The 19774-nt window shown below is 40.1% G+C and overlaps 2 protein-coding genes across 2 annotated transcripts in view; both read left to right on the forward strand.

Annotated features, from left to right (window-relative positions):
* LOC118408945 (putative ankyrin repeat protein RF_0381) overlaps window positions 1–4625 on the forward strand; it is a 6696-nt gene extending 2071 nt beyond the window's left edge. The window contains exons 2-7 of the mRNA XM_035809814.1: window positions 2372–2470; window positions 2797–2895; window positions 3207–3305; window positions 3633–3731; window positions 4058–4156; window positions 4614–4625. Coding sequence (XP_035665707.1) covers window positions 2372–2470; window positions 2797–2895; window positions 3207–3305; window positions 3633–3731; window positions 4058–4156; window positions 4614–4625 — 507 coding nt within the window. The remainder of the gene's footprint in view (window positions 1–2371; window positions 2471–2796; window positions 2896–3206; window positions 3306–3632; window positions 3732–4057; window positions 4157–4613) is intronic.
* Window positions 4626–6125: 1500 nt separating this feature from the next.
* On the forward strand, window positions 6126–8328 carry LOC118408946 (death-associated protein kinase 1-like). The gene is made up of 5 exons (XM_035809815.1): window positions 6126–6332; window positions 6420–6513; window positions 6691–6857; window positions 7062–7262; window positions 7423–8328. The coding sequence occupies exons 1-5, from the start codon at window positions 6126–6128 to the stop codon at window positions 8326–8328; spliced, it is 1575 nt and encodes a 524-aa protein (XP_035665708.1).
* Window positions 8329–19774: the final 11446 nt, after the last annotated feature.

The raw sequence follows: 19774 nt of genomic DNA on the forward strand, positions 1-19774 counted from the left end.
TCTGCCTTCAGTGGCTACGAGTAAAATGTACACCAGGGGTTCATTCATGTCTCCCTTGGGAATTTCAGTACAGAGGACTAACAGGTTGCCCGGTGTCGTTCATGGCCCGTTGTTTGCCAGCTATATCGAGCTGCGATGTTTTCGTTAAACCTTACATTACGGAAGTGGTCAATTAAGTCCAGGTCCTGCTGTGGTCCGCTATCTCGAGCTGCGATGTTTTCGTCAACCCTTACGTTACGGAAGCCTGTCCGCTATATCTAGCTGCGATTTTTTAGTCAACCCTTACGTTACGGAAGCCTATCCGCTATCTCGAGCTGCGATGTTTTCGTCAACCCTTACGTTACGGAAGCCTGTCCGCTATCTCGAGCTGCGATGTTTTAGTCAACCCTTACGTTACGGAAGCCTGTCCGCTATCTCGAGCTGCGATTTTTTTGTCAACCCTTACGTTACGGAAGCCAGTTCAAGCCAGTTGCTTGTCCGCTATCTCGAGCTGCGATCTTTTCGTCAAACGTTACGGAAGTGGTCCTGTGTGGCTACCACGGCGTTCCAAGCTGTATAAAGTGACGTCCCCTCTGGCGTTATCACGTTGCACCCAGTTTGGTGCTGTTTCGTGTGTGAGGTTGACGATTTTGAAAATGACCACCAAAATCGACTTCAATTGGTAGTGATTTTTGGCCATCAGAAGGAGAACTAATATGCCGACATTCAAAATGTTGTGCAGAACTTTGGGAGCTTACATGTCCAATTTTCCTCTAAAGAACGCTGTGAAGGGGAAGAAACGTGAGGCTGGCGAGCCCACAGCTGGAAAAATCCGGCTGTTGGGAGAATTTAGCAGTCATCAGTACAGAAGCTGTCACCGAGCTTCTGTTAAGCGAAGTTCTCGTAAAAATATTACATATAGCATAATTTAAAACATTTCGAAAAAATGTTTCTCTGGTAAAATGTGTAGTATGACCTTCGAGTTTACACTTGGAAGCACATTTGCTCAACACGTGCCAAGCCAGGCGTGCATGCTGCTGGTCATTCAGTGGGGCATTCTCCAACGATTCTGGTAAACATGAACTAAAAGAATCACACCGGGCTGTGTCTCCTTAAAAGATTATAGGACTGGTATTAAACGCTCCTTTTTTTCATATTTTCGTGTCTTTATATAGACTGTTTCGATATTCGTTGGGGCCCTGAGTGTTTGGATTTTGCGTATAATTGACCACTTCCGTCAACGGGCCACACAGGACCACTTCCATAACGTTTGACGAAAAGATCGCAGCTCGAGATAGCGGACACGCAACTGGCTTGAACTGGCTTCCGTAACGTAAGGGTTGACTAAAAAATCGCAGCTAGATATAGCGGACAGGCTTCCGTAACGTAAGGGTTGACTAAAAAATCGCAGCTCGAGATAGCGGACAGGCTTCCGTAACGTAAGGGTTGACTAAAAAATCTCAGCTCGAGATAGCGGACAGGCTTCCGTAACGTAAGGGTTGACAAAAAAATCGCAGCTAGATATAGCGGACAGGCTTCCGTAACGTAAGGGTTGACAAAAAATCGCAGCTCGAGATAGCGGACAGGCTTCCGTAACGTAAGGGTTGACGAAAACATCGCAGCTCGAGATAGCGGACAGGCTTCCGTAACGTAAGGGTTGACGAAAAAATCGCAGCTCGTAACGTAAGGTGGAAAAACTTGGTTGCGTGTGTCTTGTGTCTTGTTAAGAAGGACCACCCGTGCTAATGCCGTTATGTAAGGTTTGCTTGAGACTCGGTGTCCCTCTTGTGTCAGGATGGCGTGTGTCCCTTGTTAGGCTGTGGAGGGTTTTGGACGAAGGGTTGATGGAAAATGTGTATACTGTCCCAGCCCAGACAACATGAAATTCAAGTACCTGATTGGCATGTAAGGTGGGTTGTGTTGCAAAAATCGGTGAATTCCCTTGGGTGCAATATCATTCTACGTTAGGTCTTCTGTTAGGTTTGGAAATGCCCCATGTTTCACTATGTCCAATTTCTTGCCATGTATAGGCAAATACTAAAAATCATCTCATCTCAATTAATGATTGTTGAGAAATATTTACTAGTCTAGAATGTTCCATGATCTATTGGATTAAGCCCATTAGCAATGACATGGGTTGAATATCAAGTTTAGTAGTGATATTTGTACTATCTTCGAAAATCGTAGCTATGTATGATCATATCACGAAAGATCATATGATCATATCACGAAAGATCATATGATATAAAAGTGCCAATTGGGTGTTATATTTCCTGATAAACGTTTTGTTTAACAATTATGAACAGCCATGATGGCATGCTGCCGTTTGGGGTTTATTTGAATCCGCAGATTTTCAAAACAGCGTCGGTTGTTTCTCCGTCTGTTCACTCAGTATGGCTGGACCGCACTCCATAAGGCCAGCAGTAGCTGGAACACTGAGATGGTGAAGCTGCTGATTAAACTCGGCGCTAATGTGGAGACGAGGAGTGCGGTAAGTACAGTGAAACATCTCATATTGTCAAAATAAAGGAAAAATCAATGATTGTTGAGAAATATTTACTAGTCTTAGAATGTTCCCTCATCTGCTGAATTAAACCCATTAGCCATGAAGTGGGTTGAATTTCAAGTTAGTAGTGATATATTTGTACTATCTTCGAAAATCGTAGCTATGTATGATATAAAAGTGCCAATTGGAAGTTATATTTCCTGATAAACTTTTTGTTTAACAATGATGAACAGCCATGATACCGTTTGGGGTTCATTTGAATTCGTAGATTTTCAAAACAGCTTCGGTTGTTTCCCTGTCTGTTCACTCAGGATGGCGGGACCGCACTCCATATGGCCAGTAGGAGCGGGAACACTGAGGTGGTGAAGCTGCTGATTCTACATCGCGCTAATGTGGAGGTGACGAGCAAGGTAAATACGGGAAACCTTCTTAATCAGTCAGAACAAAGGGGCAATTAATGACTGTTGAGAAATATTTACTAGTCTAAGAATGTTCAATGAACTCTTGGCTTATTAGGCCAAGGCAGGGGTTGAGTTTTAGTTTTGTAAGAATATTTGTAATACCTTTGAAAGTAGCTATGCACCTTATAGAAGTTACATCTTCTATTAAAGCTATGAATTTTCATTGATGGACAGCCATGATATTTTGCTGGCCATGGGGCTCTGTTTGAATATACCGATTTACAAAACGGCTTCATTTGTTTTTCCGCCTGTTCACTCAGGATGGTAGGACCGCACTCCATATGGCCAGTAGGAGCGGGAACACTGAGGCGGTGAAGCTGCTGATTCAACATCGCGCTAATGTGGAGGCGAAGGACCAGGTAAATACTAAAAATCATATCATTTAGTCAAAATAAAGGAAAAATTAATGATTGTTGAGAAATGTTTGCTACTCTTAGAATGTTCCCTGATCTCTTGGATTAAGCCCATTAGCCATGACATGGGTTGAATTTCAAGTTAGTAGTCGTATTTGTACTGTCTTCGAAATTCGTAGCTAGACATGTTCTAAAAGTGCCAATTGGAAGTTATATTTCCTATACTTGGTTTAACAATGATGAACAGCCATGATGGCATGCTGTCGTTTGGGGTTTATTTGAATCCGCAGATTTTCAAAACAACTTCGGTTGTTTCTCCGTCTGTTCACTCAGTCTGGCTGGACCGCACTCCATATGGCCAGTAGGAGCTGGAACACTGAGATGGTGAAGCTGCTGATTCTACATCGCGCTAATGTGGAGGCGAAGGACATGGTAAATACAGAAAACCTTCTTATTCAGTCAGAACAAAGGGACAATTAATGATTGTTGATAAATGCTTACTAGTCCTAGAATGTTCAATGAAGTCTTGGCTTATTAGGCCAAGGCAGGATTTGAGTTTAAGTTATGTAAGAATATTTGTAATACCTTCGAAAATCGTAGCTATGTATCTTATAGAAGTGACAATTAAAAGTTATATCTTCTATTAAAGGTATGAATGTTCAATGATGGACAGTAATAATATTTTGCTGTCCATGGGGGTCTGATGAATATGCCGATTTACAAAACGGCTACATTTGTTTTTCCGTCTGTTCACTCAGGATGGCAGGACCGCACTCCATGAGGCCAGCTTGCACGAGGACACTGAGATGGTGAAGCTGCTGATTCAACTTGGCGCTGATGTGGAGGCGAAGGATAAGGTGAGTACAAATAATATCTCATTTACTGAGAATGAAGGGACAGACAAGGATTCTTTAGAAATGTTTCCTAGTCTTAGAATGCTCTATAGATATACATGTTTTGCTTAGTGACAATTGACGTATTTATTTCCTATTAAAGTTAATGTTCTTCTGACAAGAGGGAAAAATACTCATACGGCGCAAACAGAGCTCCATTAGTGCAAAAAAACATTGACACATTATTCTAGCAATTTCTGACAGGATAGACTACTTGTTAGCAAACGTCAATCAAGTAATTGTGATTTTAGCCGTCAGAAAGGTAAGCAGTAAAGTCGCTAAAATTATGTTAACTTTAACAAAGATTGAAGTCTTGATATGTATTCGGTTGCTTAATTTTAAAGATTGCTATTCAACCACTAAAATCGCAATTATGTCATCAGTCAACATTTGAGCTAGTGATGTTTGTTCCCACGGTTAGAAAAGGCAGTGAACCGCTAAACTTACCGACCGCAACATTAAACGAATTTACAAATATATTTATGTATTTGTATATATAACCTAGGATTACGATACCAGATACGCATGCATAGACATTCAATCTGTATTTAAGATTTCTTTTATGGACAACAAGCTAAAACAAAACGGAAATGAAAACATCGTGTAAACTACAATGAATTTTAATCATCCTTGTACACGTACACAGGATGGGACAAAACCACTGGACTACGTACGTGACCAAGATCGCAGACGTTTCCTTAAGGTAAGAAAAGGCTTTCAATGAAATGAATTTTGATAAAAGGTACATTGACGTTTTTCACAGAGTAAACCTGTTTAAGGAAGGGGTTCATCAGAGAGAGCGACAATGTCGGGCCATGATCATGATGATGACGATGATGATGATGAACCGTATTTACAATTGAGAGCCTACTGCACACCATTAGCTTTTTTCATCACGACAAAGTTATGTGATTTGCGATTACAAACAAATAGGTGAAAAATGTTCATTTTGCGTTATTGATAATTTTAGAATAAAGCGAGGCAACATTTATACATAGACTGCATTTTCGGATGACGACAGTTGACCGTTTACATTGATCATCCAGAATCTGGCCACAGAGGTTTCCTACCACAAACTGATGAAACAGTCCGGTGGGGTGAAAATCGACAGGTTTAAACTGTGCATCTGTGGACCACAGGAAGCTGGCAAATCTACGCTGAAGGAAAGTCTGCAAACGGTACGATTTTTTGAATTCTTCTCAAATTAGAACTTGTAAAGGAAATTAGACATCAATTGTGCGAAAAGACAAATTTATCTTAGATTATCCTTCGACAAATGTAATGTTGTTATTGTATATAGTACCAGGGCTGGCCCTTGACAATAGCCTCCGGTTAGTTGAGTAGCCCTAGCTCAGGGGTGCCTAAGCATTTGCACGAACCCTATGAAATTCGTACGAATATTATGTGATACACACGAATCACTATGCGAAAACGATTTCACGATTCACGATCACACGATTCACGAAATCACGATTCGTGCGAATTTCATAATATTCGTGCGTTTTCGCATAGTGATTCGTGTGTATCACATAATATTCGTACGAATTTCATAGGGTTCGTGCAAATGCTTAGGCACCCCTGTAGCTGTATTTCTCACTACACAGCCGAACAAATAAATCAAATCAATTATACTCGTACCTATTTTGCAGAAATGTATGATTCTGCTGGCCAATTACTGTTTCGTCACTATATATATATATTATTCCCATGTTTCAATGTAGATCGTATTAGGCTAAAAACAACGTTCTATGGCGAAATTTGTACAATTCTCACCGGTACGGTTCCAATTACCGGTAAGATAGGTCCCTTCGTCATGAAGATAAACCTTTTCTTTTCATCTTGAAATTTCGTCTTTATAATGCACTTACAATGTTTTTGGCATCCATTTCATATTTTCATGTAGGGACCTTTCACAGCCTTCTTCCGGGATCGAATGACTCCAGACCATCAGCCACACGAGCCCACCCCTGGTGTGAATGTGGGAACAACCAACATCCCCAGTGTGGGGGAGGTCAGTGTGTGGGACTTCGCTGGACAGTCGGAGTACGCGGTAACCCACAGCATGTTCATGAATGCAGAGAACACAATCTTCGTTGTGCTGTACAGCATCATGGATGATACCCGTACACAGGAGAGAAAGGTGAATAAAATGTATCCTCCACATCGGTTTATTACTAAGACGATTCTGTTTCAATCTATCTAAATTTATTTCTATAATAACTTTCAGGTGCACTGGTGGCTGTGTTTCATCAAGTCCTGCAACAGAAAGAGTAAACCTAACGTCATCCTTGTGGCTAGTCATGCGGACCAGACTGATGCAGGTTTGTTACGTTACATAATAGTTCGTGCCATGTACATACGAGTTACACATGTGTATAGCTACTACTAAAAAGTGAAGCTGAACCCCATTTAGAGTTCTTGTGGTCAGATGTCCTCTCAATAACATTTGTCTTCCATACCAATTTATCTACTCCATATATATGCATTATAATTGCTAGGAGGACTTCAAAAGGCATCTTCTATCCTTGAGTTGATGACGTCAGAGTTCAAGGATCACCTGGACATCTCAGACGAAGTTTTCCTGCTTGACTGTAGAAAGACTCGTAAAACTGACATGCGGCGTCTTAAAGGCCTTTTGACAAGACTGAAGGCCCAGCTTCTAACAGTGAGTTACAATATTCGACGCCAATTTCATATTTCATCTTATACATTTTAGACAAAAATCTTCGCTAAACAATCCTATTTGCACTTGTATAATCTAGACTGACTAGATTTAAAAAATTATGCAAGATGATAAGTGTAGAATTAACACCTTAATTCTATGATATCTCTGTATTTTGTTCAACCATTGTTTATTTTGATTATATAGCACCAGCGAGCCATACCCAAACTGTGTGCTGAAATCATCAAGTGTCTACCCAAATGGACCAAGGAGAAGTGCAGCCCGAAGTGTCCCGTTTTGAGATGGACAGAGTACAAGGAGGCTGTGATGGAGATGATGGGGATCGACAGTCTGGCTGAAGAAGATTTTCTGAAGGCGTCTTCGCAGTATCTGAATCAACTTGGGGAGGTAAACTATCACAAAGATTGTAATTAGCCTTCGGTCAAGGATTTAAGATAAATACTATTAATGCAAATGCTTCATGACTATGACATATTTTTAAAAGTGGTAGTACATATAGGTAATTCACCAATTCCCACGTACCCATTTTTCTTCCTCATTGTTCCAGATCTTGTTTGTCTCCTCAACTGATGAGCCCATTGTTGTCCTGGTACCCAACTGGCTCTGCACGGATGTCTTTGGTAAAGTCATGGCACCAGAGAGCTTCCAAATCCACCTGAGAAGAAGTGAGGGTATTGGCGTCGTAACAAAAGAAGAAATCCAAAAAGTGTTCAAAGATGTCACCACCGATGTCGATCTCCTGATCACCCTGCTGCAAGAGTTCCAGCTCTGCCACACCTTTGATGGACAGGAGTTCATCATCCCCGGGCTCCTGACACAGTCCATGCCTCCAGAGAAGTGGCAGCCGACCGCAGACCCCGCCAAGACCGTGTACTTCGGCAAGCAAGTCCAGTGTGCCGACACCACCGACATGTTCTCCTCCGGGTTCTTTCCCCGTGTGCAGACCCGCCTGATGAGGCAGCTGAAGAATCGGCCTCTGTTGTGGAGAGACGGAGCCAAGTGTTTCGACTGTAACGTGGAAAGTCTCATCAAGCTCTCTCCAGACGGCCGTGCGGTCAACATCTGTTTGCGGAGCGAGCAGGCCGACAAGCTGAGCTGCCGACAGATGCTCGAGCTGATAGAGAACATCCTGACCAACGAGCTCGACGAGTGTAGCCCAGGCACCACTACAGAGGAGAGGGTGCTCAGCGCTCGTGCACTGAGGGAACACAGAGAAGAAGTCTACTCCTACAGCATGGATCAGATCGACAAGGCCAAATCAGAGGACGGCATCGTCTATCACGACATCCTTGGCTTCTCAGAAGACGTCGATGACCTCCTGTATGGCGGAAGAGACGAAGAGGAGGAGGAGCAAGGAGCTGTTGGAAACACGGTCCCACAGTCGATCGTGTACGGGAACGTGTTTATCACAGCTGGTGATCATGCTCACATGACAAGGAAGTTTGTCCGATGACCCGGGACAGCTTCAGTTGGAAGGAAGTTTGTCCGATGACCCGGGACAGCTACAGTTGGAAGAGAATGAACCTGCTGACCTGGGACAGCTACAGTCTGAAGAGAATGTACCTGCTGACCTGGGACAGCTTCAGTTGGAGTAAAATGGGTCTTATGACATGGGACAGCTACAGTTAGAGTAAAATGAGTCTAACATTATGATGACCTGGGTCCTGTGACAGCTGTAGTTAAATGCCATGGCCTAACTTCAGTTTGAAGTAAATGTACCTGATAATCTGCGACAGGTACAGTGCGGTATAGTAAGATTTTTTTCCAGTACTTTCAACATACAACATGCCTGATGACTTTGAAAAGCAATAGACACATCGTTGTCAACGTTGTTTGTGGTGCTGTAATGAACTTGTACCAAGGTGCAATCACACAAATGAAGCTAGAGGATAATGTATCTGAGAATAGGTCAGATGAGCTTCCCGTGGAATGATTCATTTTGGCAGCTGACGGCCAGATTTCACCATGCATACTTCATGTACAGCAAAATGCACTTCAATTAGGAAATGTATACTGCTAGTCAGCTAAACGAAAGGCTGCACCATTTGTGACAGTTGTAAATTACCAATCGCAGTACATTTGAGGGCTATACATGTTCCATCAGCAGAGCAACATCTGACATTAATTCATTCCCTTAACTGCTCTTAAATTAGCGCCTTCACATGATAAATGGGGTCTCTTTAGACATATTTATGATTCAAGATTTGTAGACAGTAGATAATCTCTAAGAGTGTGATGATGAGAATCGGAACATTGTAGAACGGAATCCCTTTTTAATGTCACTCCAAATTGAAGGTCTGATGAATTTAAGACAAAGAAAATGCATGCTTTGCAAGAAAATGTAACAGTTCTGACGAGGTACCAGTTTGCCGTTTGCACTAATTACACGCTTTTTAAGATCAATATAACAGCAACAATGTGCAAACGGCCAAAGCTTTGTCAAAATGATATTGTGTGTATCCGTACAGTTTGCTTTAAGCATTTGTAACTACTCCACAATGAGGAATTAAAACACCTGCATCACATATAATGCATTGTTCTTTATTGCATATTGCTAAAAATATCATGAATGTGGTTCAAAACATTACTTATGAATGATGTCGGAAACTCCATATTAATGTTGCATTCGGCAAAATATCTTATGAATGTAGCTGTAAAGCTTGTTATTTGCTTAATTGAATCTAATATATTACCTTAAATAATACTGAGCATTTCAGACTTTTTTCATATCTCTATAACCCTGTAAACTGATTTTGGTTGATACAAGTTTTAAAAAAAATGGCACAGATCATATCACTTCGGGAAATAGCTGGAAAGCTAGAAGAATCATATCTTTTTTGCGTCGAATATAGACAAAATGTACCAGACCTTGAAGTTAATATTGTTACATTAGTACAGAATCAAACTTTGCATCTAAATGGATGGAGTGATTTTTAAATGTCGCCGAGTTTATTTCTCTGTCAGCCTGAATGTAAAATTAACACAATTGAACTCAGTGTTATCGTTATCGTAAAATTCATTAACTTGCCCCTTTTTACTTATAGTTATTCTTGTGAATTACAAAAACCTAATTTGTACTTAGGGCAGTCTTGTCCCTAAAAGTTTGCAATTAAGCTATAAATCATTCTAAAAAAGTTGCAAAGTGAGTTGCAAAAATATCGTCAAATGGATACTATTGCCCTAGAATATGGATATTTTCTTCAATTTCTTAGAATTTCCTTTTCGTAAAACGTTTCGATTTTGTCCAAAACGTACTCCTTACATATCATGTATCTTATGTATCTTATATCTTATGTTCCGTGCAAGTAATGATTCCACCAGGTGGACCGCTCTAGTCTTTCCTTCCGTTTATTGATTCCATATGATTTTTTTTAGAAAAAAAGGAAAGAAATAATTTGTTAAATGAGGCGCAACTATTGTGATTTCCTGACCGTTTTGACCATGACCTGTGTTAGATTTTCAGCTGGTCTTAGGCTGCTCTACATTTCAAGCTTCAGCTTCAGACGTTACAAGCCAATCATATCAAAGTTAGGTCATGTGGCGTAGCGGCAATGTGTTTGGCCCGTAACCCAGTGGCCCTGGGTTCAAATCCGTTGACGAACTTTGAGCCCTTGAAAAAGGCAGTCTACACAACTTTTTTCACTCTATTTTAAATGAGTACATAGCTTCTGTTAGGGAAGTCCTTCAGATATGACATTAAATGGATGTCCCGTGTTACAGAAGAGCTACACCTCAAGCACATGAAAGATAAAAGAAACCGCCACACTTATCAAAAAGTGAAGGGGACCTTCCAGGTGTGAGCTAAACAATTAGATCTATCCAGATATGCAGCTTGCACTCTTTAGACTGACAGACCTGGTACCGCTAGTTACGCTGGAAGCGGGTTTTCCTGGTATACAATACAACAACAAACAATGATATATTCATGGAATATCTTGTACCAGGAACAAAAGTTATCACTATCTTCGAACATCTCAAGGCGTAAATACCGTCCCAGTCAATTTCGATTGATGAAAGCTAAAGGCTATACTATGTAAAGCCATCTTTGTGCGTCATTTTTATGGTCTAAGCTTGGACCTGATGGCGAAGACCTCGGATGTGAACTCTGACCCGTCGCCCTCGTTAACGACGTCGCTGGTTACTTATAAACTAAAAAAGCAGAACAATACGAGACCGCCATTTTTGGTAAGGTACGTGCGAGTGACTGGAGGTTTGAGATCATCATGTTTTCCTTCGGGTAGACGAAAGAACAGATACAGGTACAGGTGAGTCTATTATTAGAGATGCATGCGGCTGTTAGGATAGATTTGAATGTACTCAGTGCAACATTGAAACAAATACAGCCACTTATTATGTTGTTTTCAACCACTAGCAAACCAACAACTGTGCAGGCGCAAAGGTCATATACTAGATATCGTAGTCAATACGTTTCACAAAAGCTGTAAATAGTGTGCTCCAATGTACTCGAATACCCATTGCGTTTGTCAAGGCTCAGTCACATGCATCATTCTATAGGTTCACAACAGCAAATTGAGTGTTGTGTAAACATGACTTTCATGTGAGGGAAGGTGTTATATGGCCACCCTTATCGACAATCTGTTCCGTCATAGTACTAATTGACAATCATAGTACAAATGTAGTGTGGTAGTAAGACAAATATGTATGGACCTTTCGTGACAAGGTTGAAAATACTGCCATGACAACTTATGAGTAAAGGTGATCGAAGCCTTTCCGGCCAGGAAGCCTCGCTTATGCACCTTACATGTTTACAATGCCTTGCTCCGTAGCTCTCCAATCAAATGCTCAGTTGAAACTCGGACTAATCAAAGTACACGTCGCGCTAACTGTATCCGGTCGCGTACTAGTATAACATGCACTGCAGTTATTTTATATATTACAAACCAACGCTGGGTCGCACCAATCAAGGCACGAAAAACGGTATTTAAGCGTGCTGAAACCATGCGTAATGTTGACGTATTTTCCTTCTTTACGGATCTATACACCACTTATACGAATACGTAAATATTGCCTTTAAGTGTTATTTCCGTAGGTCCGTGTTAGTCCTTATTTTCCGGTTTTCCAGTTGTCTTTCAGCAGCTTAAAGATGTCGTAAATGATTATCAAAACGCCCTTAAGACATGATTAAAGTTCACGTTTATTTGATCTAAAACCTATCTACGTCTCATATACGTGTGCATTAAGAGGATTATAACGTGTGTTTAGGTGCCTTTTCAGCAGCTTAAAGTTGCCATAAATACTTATTAAAACACCCTTAAGACATTTTTAAAGTTCACGTTTATTTGATGTAAACCCTATTTAAGCCCCATATACGTGTGCATTAAGAGGATTCTAATGTGTCTATATTTTTTCTTTTAGCAGCTAAAAGTTCCCTTTCTACGTCTCATATACGTGTGCATAAGGTGATTATCAGGTGTGGATAAGCGCCATTAAAGCAGAATAAAGTTAAGCATAAGCACGTTTTAAAGCAAGAAAATACAATTGATGAAACATTGAAATTTTATTGAATTACGAGAAGATATTACACGGAAAATTAAAAAAAAAAACTACAGCCTACTAGGTCTTTGTGGCCTTTTATTCTGATGCAGTCGGCAGTTTAAACAATCACAACGGCTGTGCAATTCCGTGCAGTATCCAAGATCACAGTCCCGTTTCCAGTGTCGGGCTAAGCGTCTCGACGTAAGTTAAAAAGAGCACACAGTTTCATCTCGCCACCACAGGAATAAGAATCCGGTAAGATATAGAGTATACGTAGTGGCTGATGTGACTCGTGTTGTTGGATGCTCTTGGATTCTGTTGACGCGAAATGCATGTTCAGCTTGCAGTCTCGCCTTCTATTAATCCGGATGGTACAAGGGCCATGATTTCCCAGTCTGTGTCGATTTCCAACAACATCAACTTGTACAGAATGATAGCCACCTCTTATCGTTGCGTCAAATTCCGTCACCGGGGGTCCTAGGCGGTAAAAGCAACAGTGTCACGGCCACAACTTGCGGGTAAGAACAGGTCCAAACTCTCTTCAATACTTCTTTTCTAAAGAACGCCTGGAAGATAACCGCTTCTTGTTGTATGGTCGGTAGATTTGAACCCCCCCCCCCCCCCCCTCTTTTCTACCATTGGATACATCCTATCACATGACACAGTTCAGCCACAGACGGATCCGGAGGCGCGCCCCAATGCTGAATACGTATTAACGCTGAATAAATTTACATCTAGCTTGCCCACGCATATCAGATTATGATAACCAAAACAAACACGAGCAACACGAGAAGACACTGCCTGTGTGCCCGGACTGTTTACTGTTCTTTCTCGACGCTTGCTTGTAGATAAACAAATAAAAATAATTCGTACACCTACTTGGAGTAAGACCTGCTTGCCGTTTAATAGTAAGAAAAACACAAAACGCTGTATCTACACTCCAAGCAGAGGTTGAATCGCGCAGATATCGTAGTAGTCGGAAAAAATATACGGACGCTTGTGTAATTTTCCTGACTACTACAGTACCTATATCTGCGCGATTCAACCACTACTTGGAGAGTACGCTATATCTACTACATCCTTATTTTTAAATCATAAGTTAAGTCGCTGCTGTATTAATAGTATCAGTCGGGATTTCTACCGGCTCTTAGCTCGAGGGTCAAATTGCCACAAAGAAAACAGGCGGCCTGAGTTAGACCCTGGAATTTCAGAACATATATGCATAAACTGCGCTTCAAACATGCCATATGTTCAGCAGAAAAAGGCAACGTTTCATAAATCATTTGAGACGGTATAAGTCAATATATAAAACGGGGGTGGTGTTCGCTTAAACTACGTGTCTCAAAGATTAGATATGCCCTATGTTCAACAGAAATACGCATCATTTTATATTGGCGTCTTGGCAACATATAAGATAAACGGGGGAGATATCTCTTAGTTCGCTTAAACTGCGCGGATTCAAAGATTAAACATGTCGTATGTTTTACAAAAATACGCAACATTTCATATACGTCTTGGCAAAATATAAGCTAAGCGGGGGAGGTCTCCCCTTGTTTGCTTAAACTGCGCGGATTCAAAAAATAAACATGTCGTATGTTCAACAGAAATACGCAATATTTCATATATGTTTTGGCAACATATAAGCTTAACGAGGGAGGTCTCCCCGTGTTCGCTTAAACTGCACAGTATCAAAGATTAAAAATGCCTTATGTTTTACAGAAATACGCAACATTTCATATACGTCTTGATAACATATAAGCTAAACGGGGGAGGTCTCGAGCTCCCCCTCTTCGCTTAAACTGCGCGGATTTAAAGATTAAACACGGCGTATCATCGCCGTATGTTTAATAGAAATACGCAGCATTTCATATTCGTTTTGGCAACATATAAGTTAAACGGGGGATGTCCCCCCTTCTTTGCTTAAACCGCGGTTCGAAATACATTATACATGTCGTATATTTAACAGCAAAACGCAACATTTCATATGACGTATACGTAAGGGAGCGCATATATATTTTTGACAAATTTGTTAAACCTATCCTTTTGTATGGATCTGAGTTAACATGCTTTGACCATGCCTCCAAAACACTGAAACTTAATGTTTCAAAAAACATCCCCATGTCTTCTTCAAAGTATATTTTCTCCCTTTTGTTGAAGAAAGTTCAGATTGAGGATAGAATTCCAGTTTTTGTTCGAAAGAGCACTTGTACTGATCTGACTCATACCTATGTCATCAATTTTGAAAGAAGTTCAGACAAAGACGTGTTTCTGAAATATTCGTCTGGACTTAATCTAGAAAAGGATGACTTTTCTGTTGATAACACACGCCTCCCAACAGTCATACCGGAATTTGACATAATTGATATACGCTTTCAAAAATTTCTACTTGGAATCCACTCCAAATCATCTAATGACGGCGTGCGAGGAGAATTAGGAACTTTTCCTATTATGATATCTGCTAAAATTCAGCTCATTAAATACTGGCACCGTTTGGTAAACTTACCTGAGGACTCTCTGCTTCGCGATGCATACAATACTGTATTTACTGGTGATCATGACTGGATTAATCATGTTAAAGACATTCTCAATTACCATGGCTTTTGACATATATGGGTGAAACCTGAGTCGTATAAACTAGATTACATTGCCGACCAACTTCGCTACCGTCTACAAGATACATTTATACAGGAGTGGTTTAGTCACATAAAAAGCAATTCAAAATTGTCTTTTCTTAACAAATCGACAAAGTGTTATGAACAAGAGACATACCTTTATGATATATATAACTTTGAAATTCGTAAAGCGATAACCCAGTTAAGAATCAGCAGTCATAAATTGAACATAGAAACAGGCAGGTATCATAATGTAGCGCCTGACCAAAGGTTTTGCCCATTCTGTTCAAAGCAAATTGAAGATGAATTTCACTTTGTCATGATGTGCAGTAGGTACAATGTTTCACGTAATGAGTTATTCACATTCCTCGAATCAAATACAACAGATTTTAAGAGACTCAATGATACAGACAGATTTGATTATATATTCAGATGTAATAACTCCCACAATGCTAAAATAGGCAAATATATAAAAGACTGCTTTGTCATAAGAAAAAATGCCGAAACTCATAATTAGCCCCACTCGATTGTAATACAATATCAATGATTTAGGCTAGCTCTTATTGTTCTAGAAATTAGGATGCCAATTATTTCATTCAATATTCATAATCTGCATATGTACTAAGTTTGATACTTGTTTTAGTAATAAGGATGATAAGTTTGTTTCTTCTTTTTTTTGCCATACATTGTACAGTGTACGATCGTTGCGCAATAAAGTTCTTCTTTGTATATATATAAGCTAAACGTGAGAGGTCTACCCTGATCGAATTTAACCTTGCGTACAGAAAGATTGAAAACGTCATATGCTTTCGGAAAAGCTGAAAAGACACATGATTATTGCGTTGACTTTGCTGAGGTATTTATACAGTGGAAGCCAGTTAATTGCACCTCGGATAAACTCACACTCCGGGTAATTGCACGGAATCACCAAATCCCAAACCGTCTCCCATTCACTCCATTGTTAGTGACTTCGCTTATCTGCACGACAAAAATCACCAACGCCGGATAATTGCACGAAAATTTGTCAAACATCGTCGACAAATTGACTGAAAATGCGTCCTAAAATCATTAGACATGGTACAAATAAGCCGATAACGGCCTTTGTGAAGTTGCTATACTGACAACATGTATGAAATTGTTATTGGGATAAAAAGAAAGCGATATTGTGGGGTCGGCACCATGAAGAGACGCCCGCCCACTAAAGGTCGTCAAAGCCGGCATTACGATTCGGTAGACTATGACATACTCAATAACAAATGTTCTCTATCTGTCCATTGTCTAATTACGTAATTAGGGTCGCGGGGAAATAATTATGCAGTGGTGTTACGTTCTTGGCAGCCAGTCGGAAACAACACAGCGACTCGGGGCCGACAGACGGACATAACACTCACCTTCGGCGGTGCAGTGCTTTGGTTTCGTGATCAGGAAGCTACGTATACATAACAGGAACTTACTTTTAGTTTCGATTTCAAGTACATTGCAGTACGATGTTTCGTGAAGACATGTATATGACGTCCGGAGCACATCTGGTACAGCACTACTGTAACACGTAAATAAACACGCCGGATAATTGCACGAAATTCGGTGGCAAATCGGATGTGCAATTAAGCGGCTTCCACTGTATAACATTTTGTACCAGAAAACGCAATTGTCAGTTTTGACTGTAAATCTTGCCACTGTTATACAACAGATGACGCAATGCTTTATCTAACACCAGACAAAGGCTTATTATATTTGACATAGCCGAGTTAAGTCTGGTAAACATATATTTTGTAACAGAGAAACGGTATTTGTGAGTTTTAATAGAAAATACTACCACAGTGGTTAAACAGTAAAGCGGATTGCATTTTTAAAACTTTTTAAGACATTTAAGTTGTCTTTTCGGCATACTAAAATGCATTTAAAATTCACGTAAAGAAACACCACAAATTAAGTTACATTTACAAACTCTGAAATCTTACGTAAAAGCCAGATGTAAGTTTCCGATGCCTTTAATAGATCTTAAAATCTGCTGAAATTTTTCTCTCTCTTTAAGGGCATTATACGTATCTCTGAAACTTTGCTTAAATAGTTGTTTTCGTGCTGTGGCATCGTTGTTATGTTTATAGTAGGTGTTGATCAATATGAAATCGACGAGTACACGAGTTTGATACATAACTCCATAGTATCAATATTAACGTAAGTACATGGCAATAAGATAGTTGAACTTGTTTCAGACAAGGAGGGTTGTGTCCCTTGTATTCCCTTTATTGCATGTACCTGAGTCTCGACATGAGATATATTTCATTGTATTCACCTGTCCTCAAGCAACCTATATATCTCCAATATGAAGTCTCTATTATGAATTGACCACAAAAGAACTATGTCATGTCTTTATTGATTATGCAAATAAGGTATTCATTAGAATAATGCACATTTTGGTGTATGCACCTGGCCAAGAGGTATCTTCACCTTCAATATGACTGTTTTTCTAATATTTAGAAACTGGTACGTTATATGCACCTACCCTATGGATATCTTCACCTCCAATATGACTGTTTTTCTAGTATTTAGGAACTGGTGTTTTACCCGTGTTTCTTAAGACTGGTACTTTACCAGTTTTTTTTGTAGCATTTAGCAACAGGTATATGAACTTGTGCGTAGATAGTGTTTATAATGAGTAAATGAGTATTCAATTGTGTTTTTCTTAGTGCTTTGGAAATGTTTTCTGCACAAGAAAGAAGATACTGTGACAAATTGAAAACATATATCTGACGTATTCCGTACCATAGACTGTGTTGTGTTGATTTATACGTTCACAATAGCATTGTTTTCTATGCCACCTCTGCCATGTCAGCTGCAAAAAAAATGTCCTTTCAATGTAGTGTTTGCACCGAACAAAGTATGACATCTTACGGTAATAAGGTGCCATATAGGTACCAGGTAACACACCAACTATGTTACTCACAGATGCAGTATAGTACCAGGTAGCGCACCTAATATGTAGTAACCAGCTGCTCTTGAGACCCCTCCGAGGAATACTAGTAATGTTCTGGGGGGGGGGCGAAAACGCTAAAGGGGGGCGAAAACGCTAGTGGGGGGCGAGATCGCTGTCACACCGGGCTTTTTTGGTCATCCCTGGACGGGGGGGTGGGGGCTTTTGAGGCCCTCCACTTCTAAGTCCTCTAACTCTTGATCGACGTGCCGTAGGGCCACCAAATTTTCAGGACATGATATTTTGTGCAATCAGTATTTGTGAAAAAAGTGATAAGCACACATGTATTATAAGCAGTTTAAGTATTTATATTTTTGATAACAGGTGTCAGGAGTGACTACCTGCCATGGACGAGGACGATTTTCTGAGTGCTGTACGGAGTGGAGACGTGCAGACCGTGAGGAGGTGTCTTCAGGCTGGGAGGGACGTCAATCACAGGTTTCCGGTAACTGCAGCTTATGTGTGTTTTAGATTTGGGAGGTTGGCGGCATTTCTACCCCTTCTTCTTATCTCACTTTGCTTGTTCTTACTCCATATGCAGATTTGTCATTGGCATCACATGATTTTTCAAACAAGCGGAGATTTCACGCAGTCCGACTCCAAGTCCCCGTTATAGAATGTCCGAGCCCGGCAATTCTAATGGAAATATACTGTGGTTCCACAGTCTTCACTCTGGATACATATGTGTAGTGTGATTGCCTTTAACCATATCTATCTGTGTGTAGTAAAGGTTTGCATATCATCATAAAGTGTAGTGCAGGCTATTCATAGAATTTTCAATTAATGATTGTTGAGAAATTTCTACTAATCTAAGAATGTTTTTGATCTCCCGCTTGTGCTCATAAGGCCTAAGGCTTGTTGATTTGATTATATGGATCACATTCACGCGCGCATCAATTGTCGGACATTTCCAAAGAAAATAAGTTTTCAACCATACTGTAAATCATACAAAGCAGCTGCAAAATGAAGGTATGTATGCCTTAGACTGAAAAAAATGTCGGAAAATAAATACGAAATAATAGTAATGTCATAGGATGCCAAGAAAGTTATCTTAGATGTCCAAAAAGATGTGAAATGAAGACCATTGTTTGGTGTGTACCATATTCTGTGTGTTTACTCATTTGTTAAACAGTCATGACCACTTACATGTCATAAAAAGGGAAACTTTTTTGGCCAAACATTTTTTATTCGCACGCTCTTATCAGTTTTAGGGTTCCAGTAGGACGCCATCCATATAAACAAGCCGTGACAGGGGTTCAGTTTCAATAGGAATATTTGTAATACATTCCAAATTTATAACTATGTATTTTAAAGTGACTGAAAGTTATATTTCCTGTAAAACTTTAGGTTCTACAATGATGGACAGTAATAACGTTATGCTGTCCTTGGAGGTCTGTTTGAATCCGCCGATTTACAAAACGGCTTCATTTGCTTCTCCACCTGTTCACTCAGTATGACTGGACCGCACTCCATCTGGCCAGCTTGAAAGGGAACACTGAGATGGTGAAGCTGCTGGTTCAACTCGGAGCTAATGTGGAGGCGAAGGACAAGGTAAATACTGAAAATCATTTCATTTAGTCAGAATAAAGTGGAAATTGAAAATTGTTGCGAAATGTTTACTGGTCTTAGAATATTTCCCGCTCTCTTGGCTTAGACTCATTAGCCATAGAACCAATAGGCAAATGACAAGGGTTGTATTTCAAGTTAGTGGGAATATTTGTACTACCTTCAACAAACATATAAATGAATCGTATAGAAGCGACAATTGAAAATTATATTTTTTGTTAAAGTTAAGGATTTACAACGATGGACAGTCA

This window comes from Branchiostoma floridae, unplaced genomic scaffold (assembly GCF_000003815.2).
Source record: "Branchiostoma floridae strain S238N-H82 unplaced genomic scaffold, Bfl_VNyyK Sc7u5tJ_572, whole genome shotgun sequence".
Lineage (NCBI taxonomy): Eukaryota > Metazoa > Chordata > Leptocardii > Amphioxiformes > Branchiostomatidae > Branchiostoma > Branchiostoma floridae.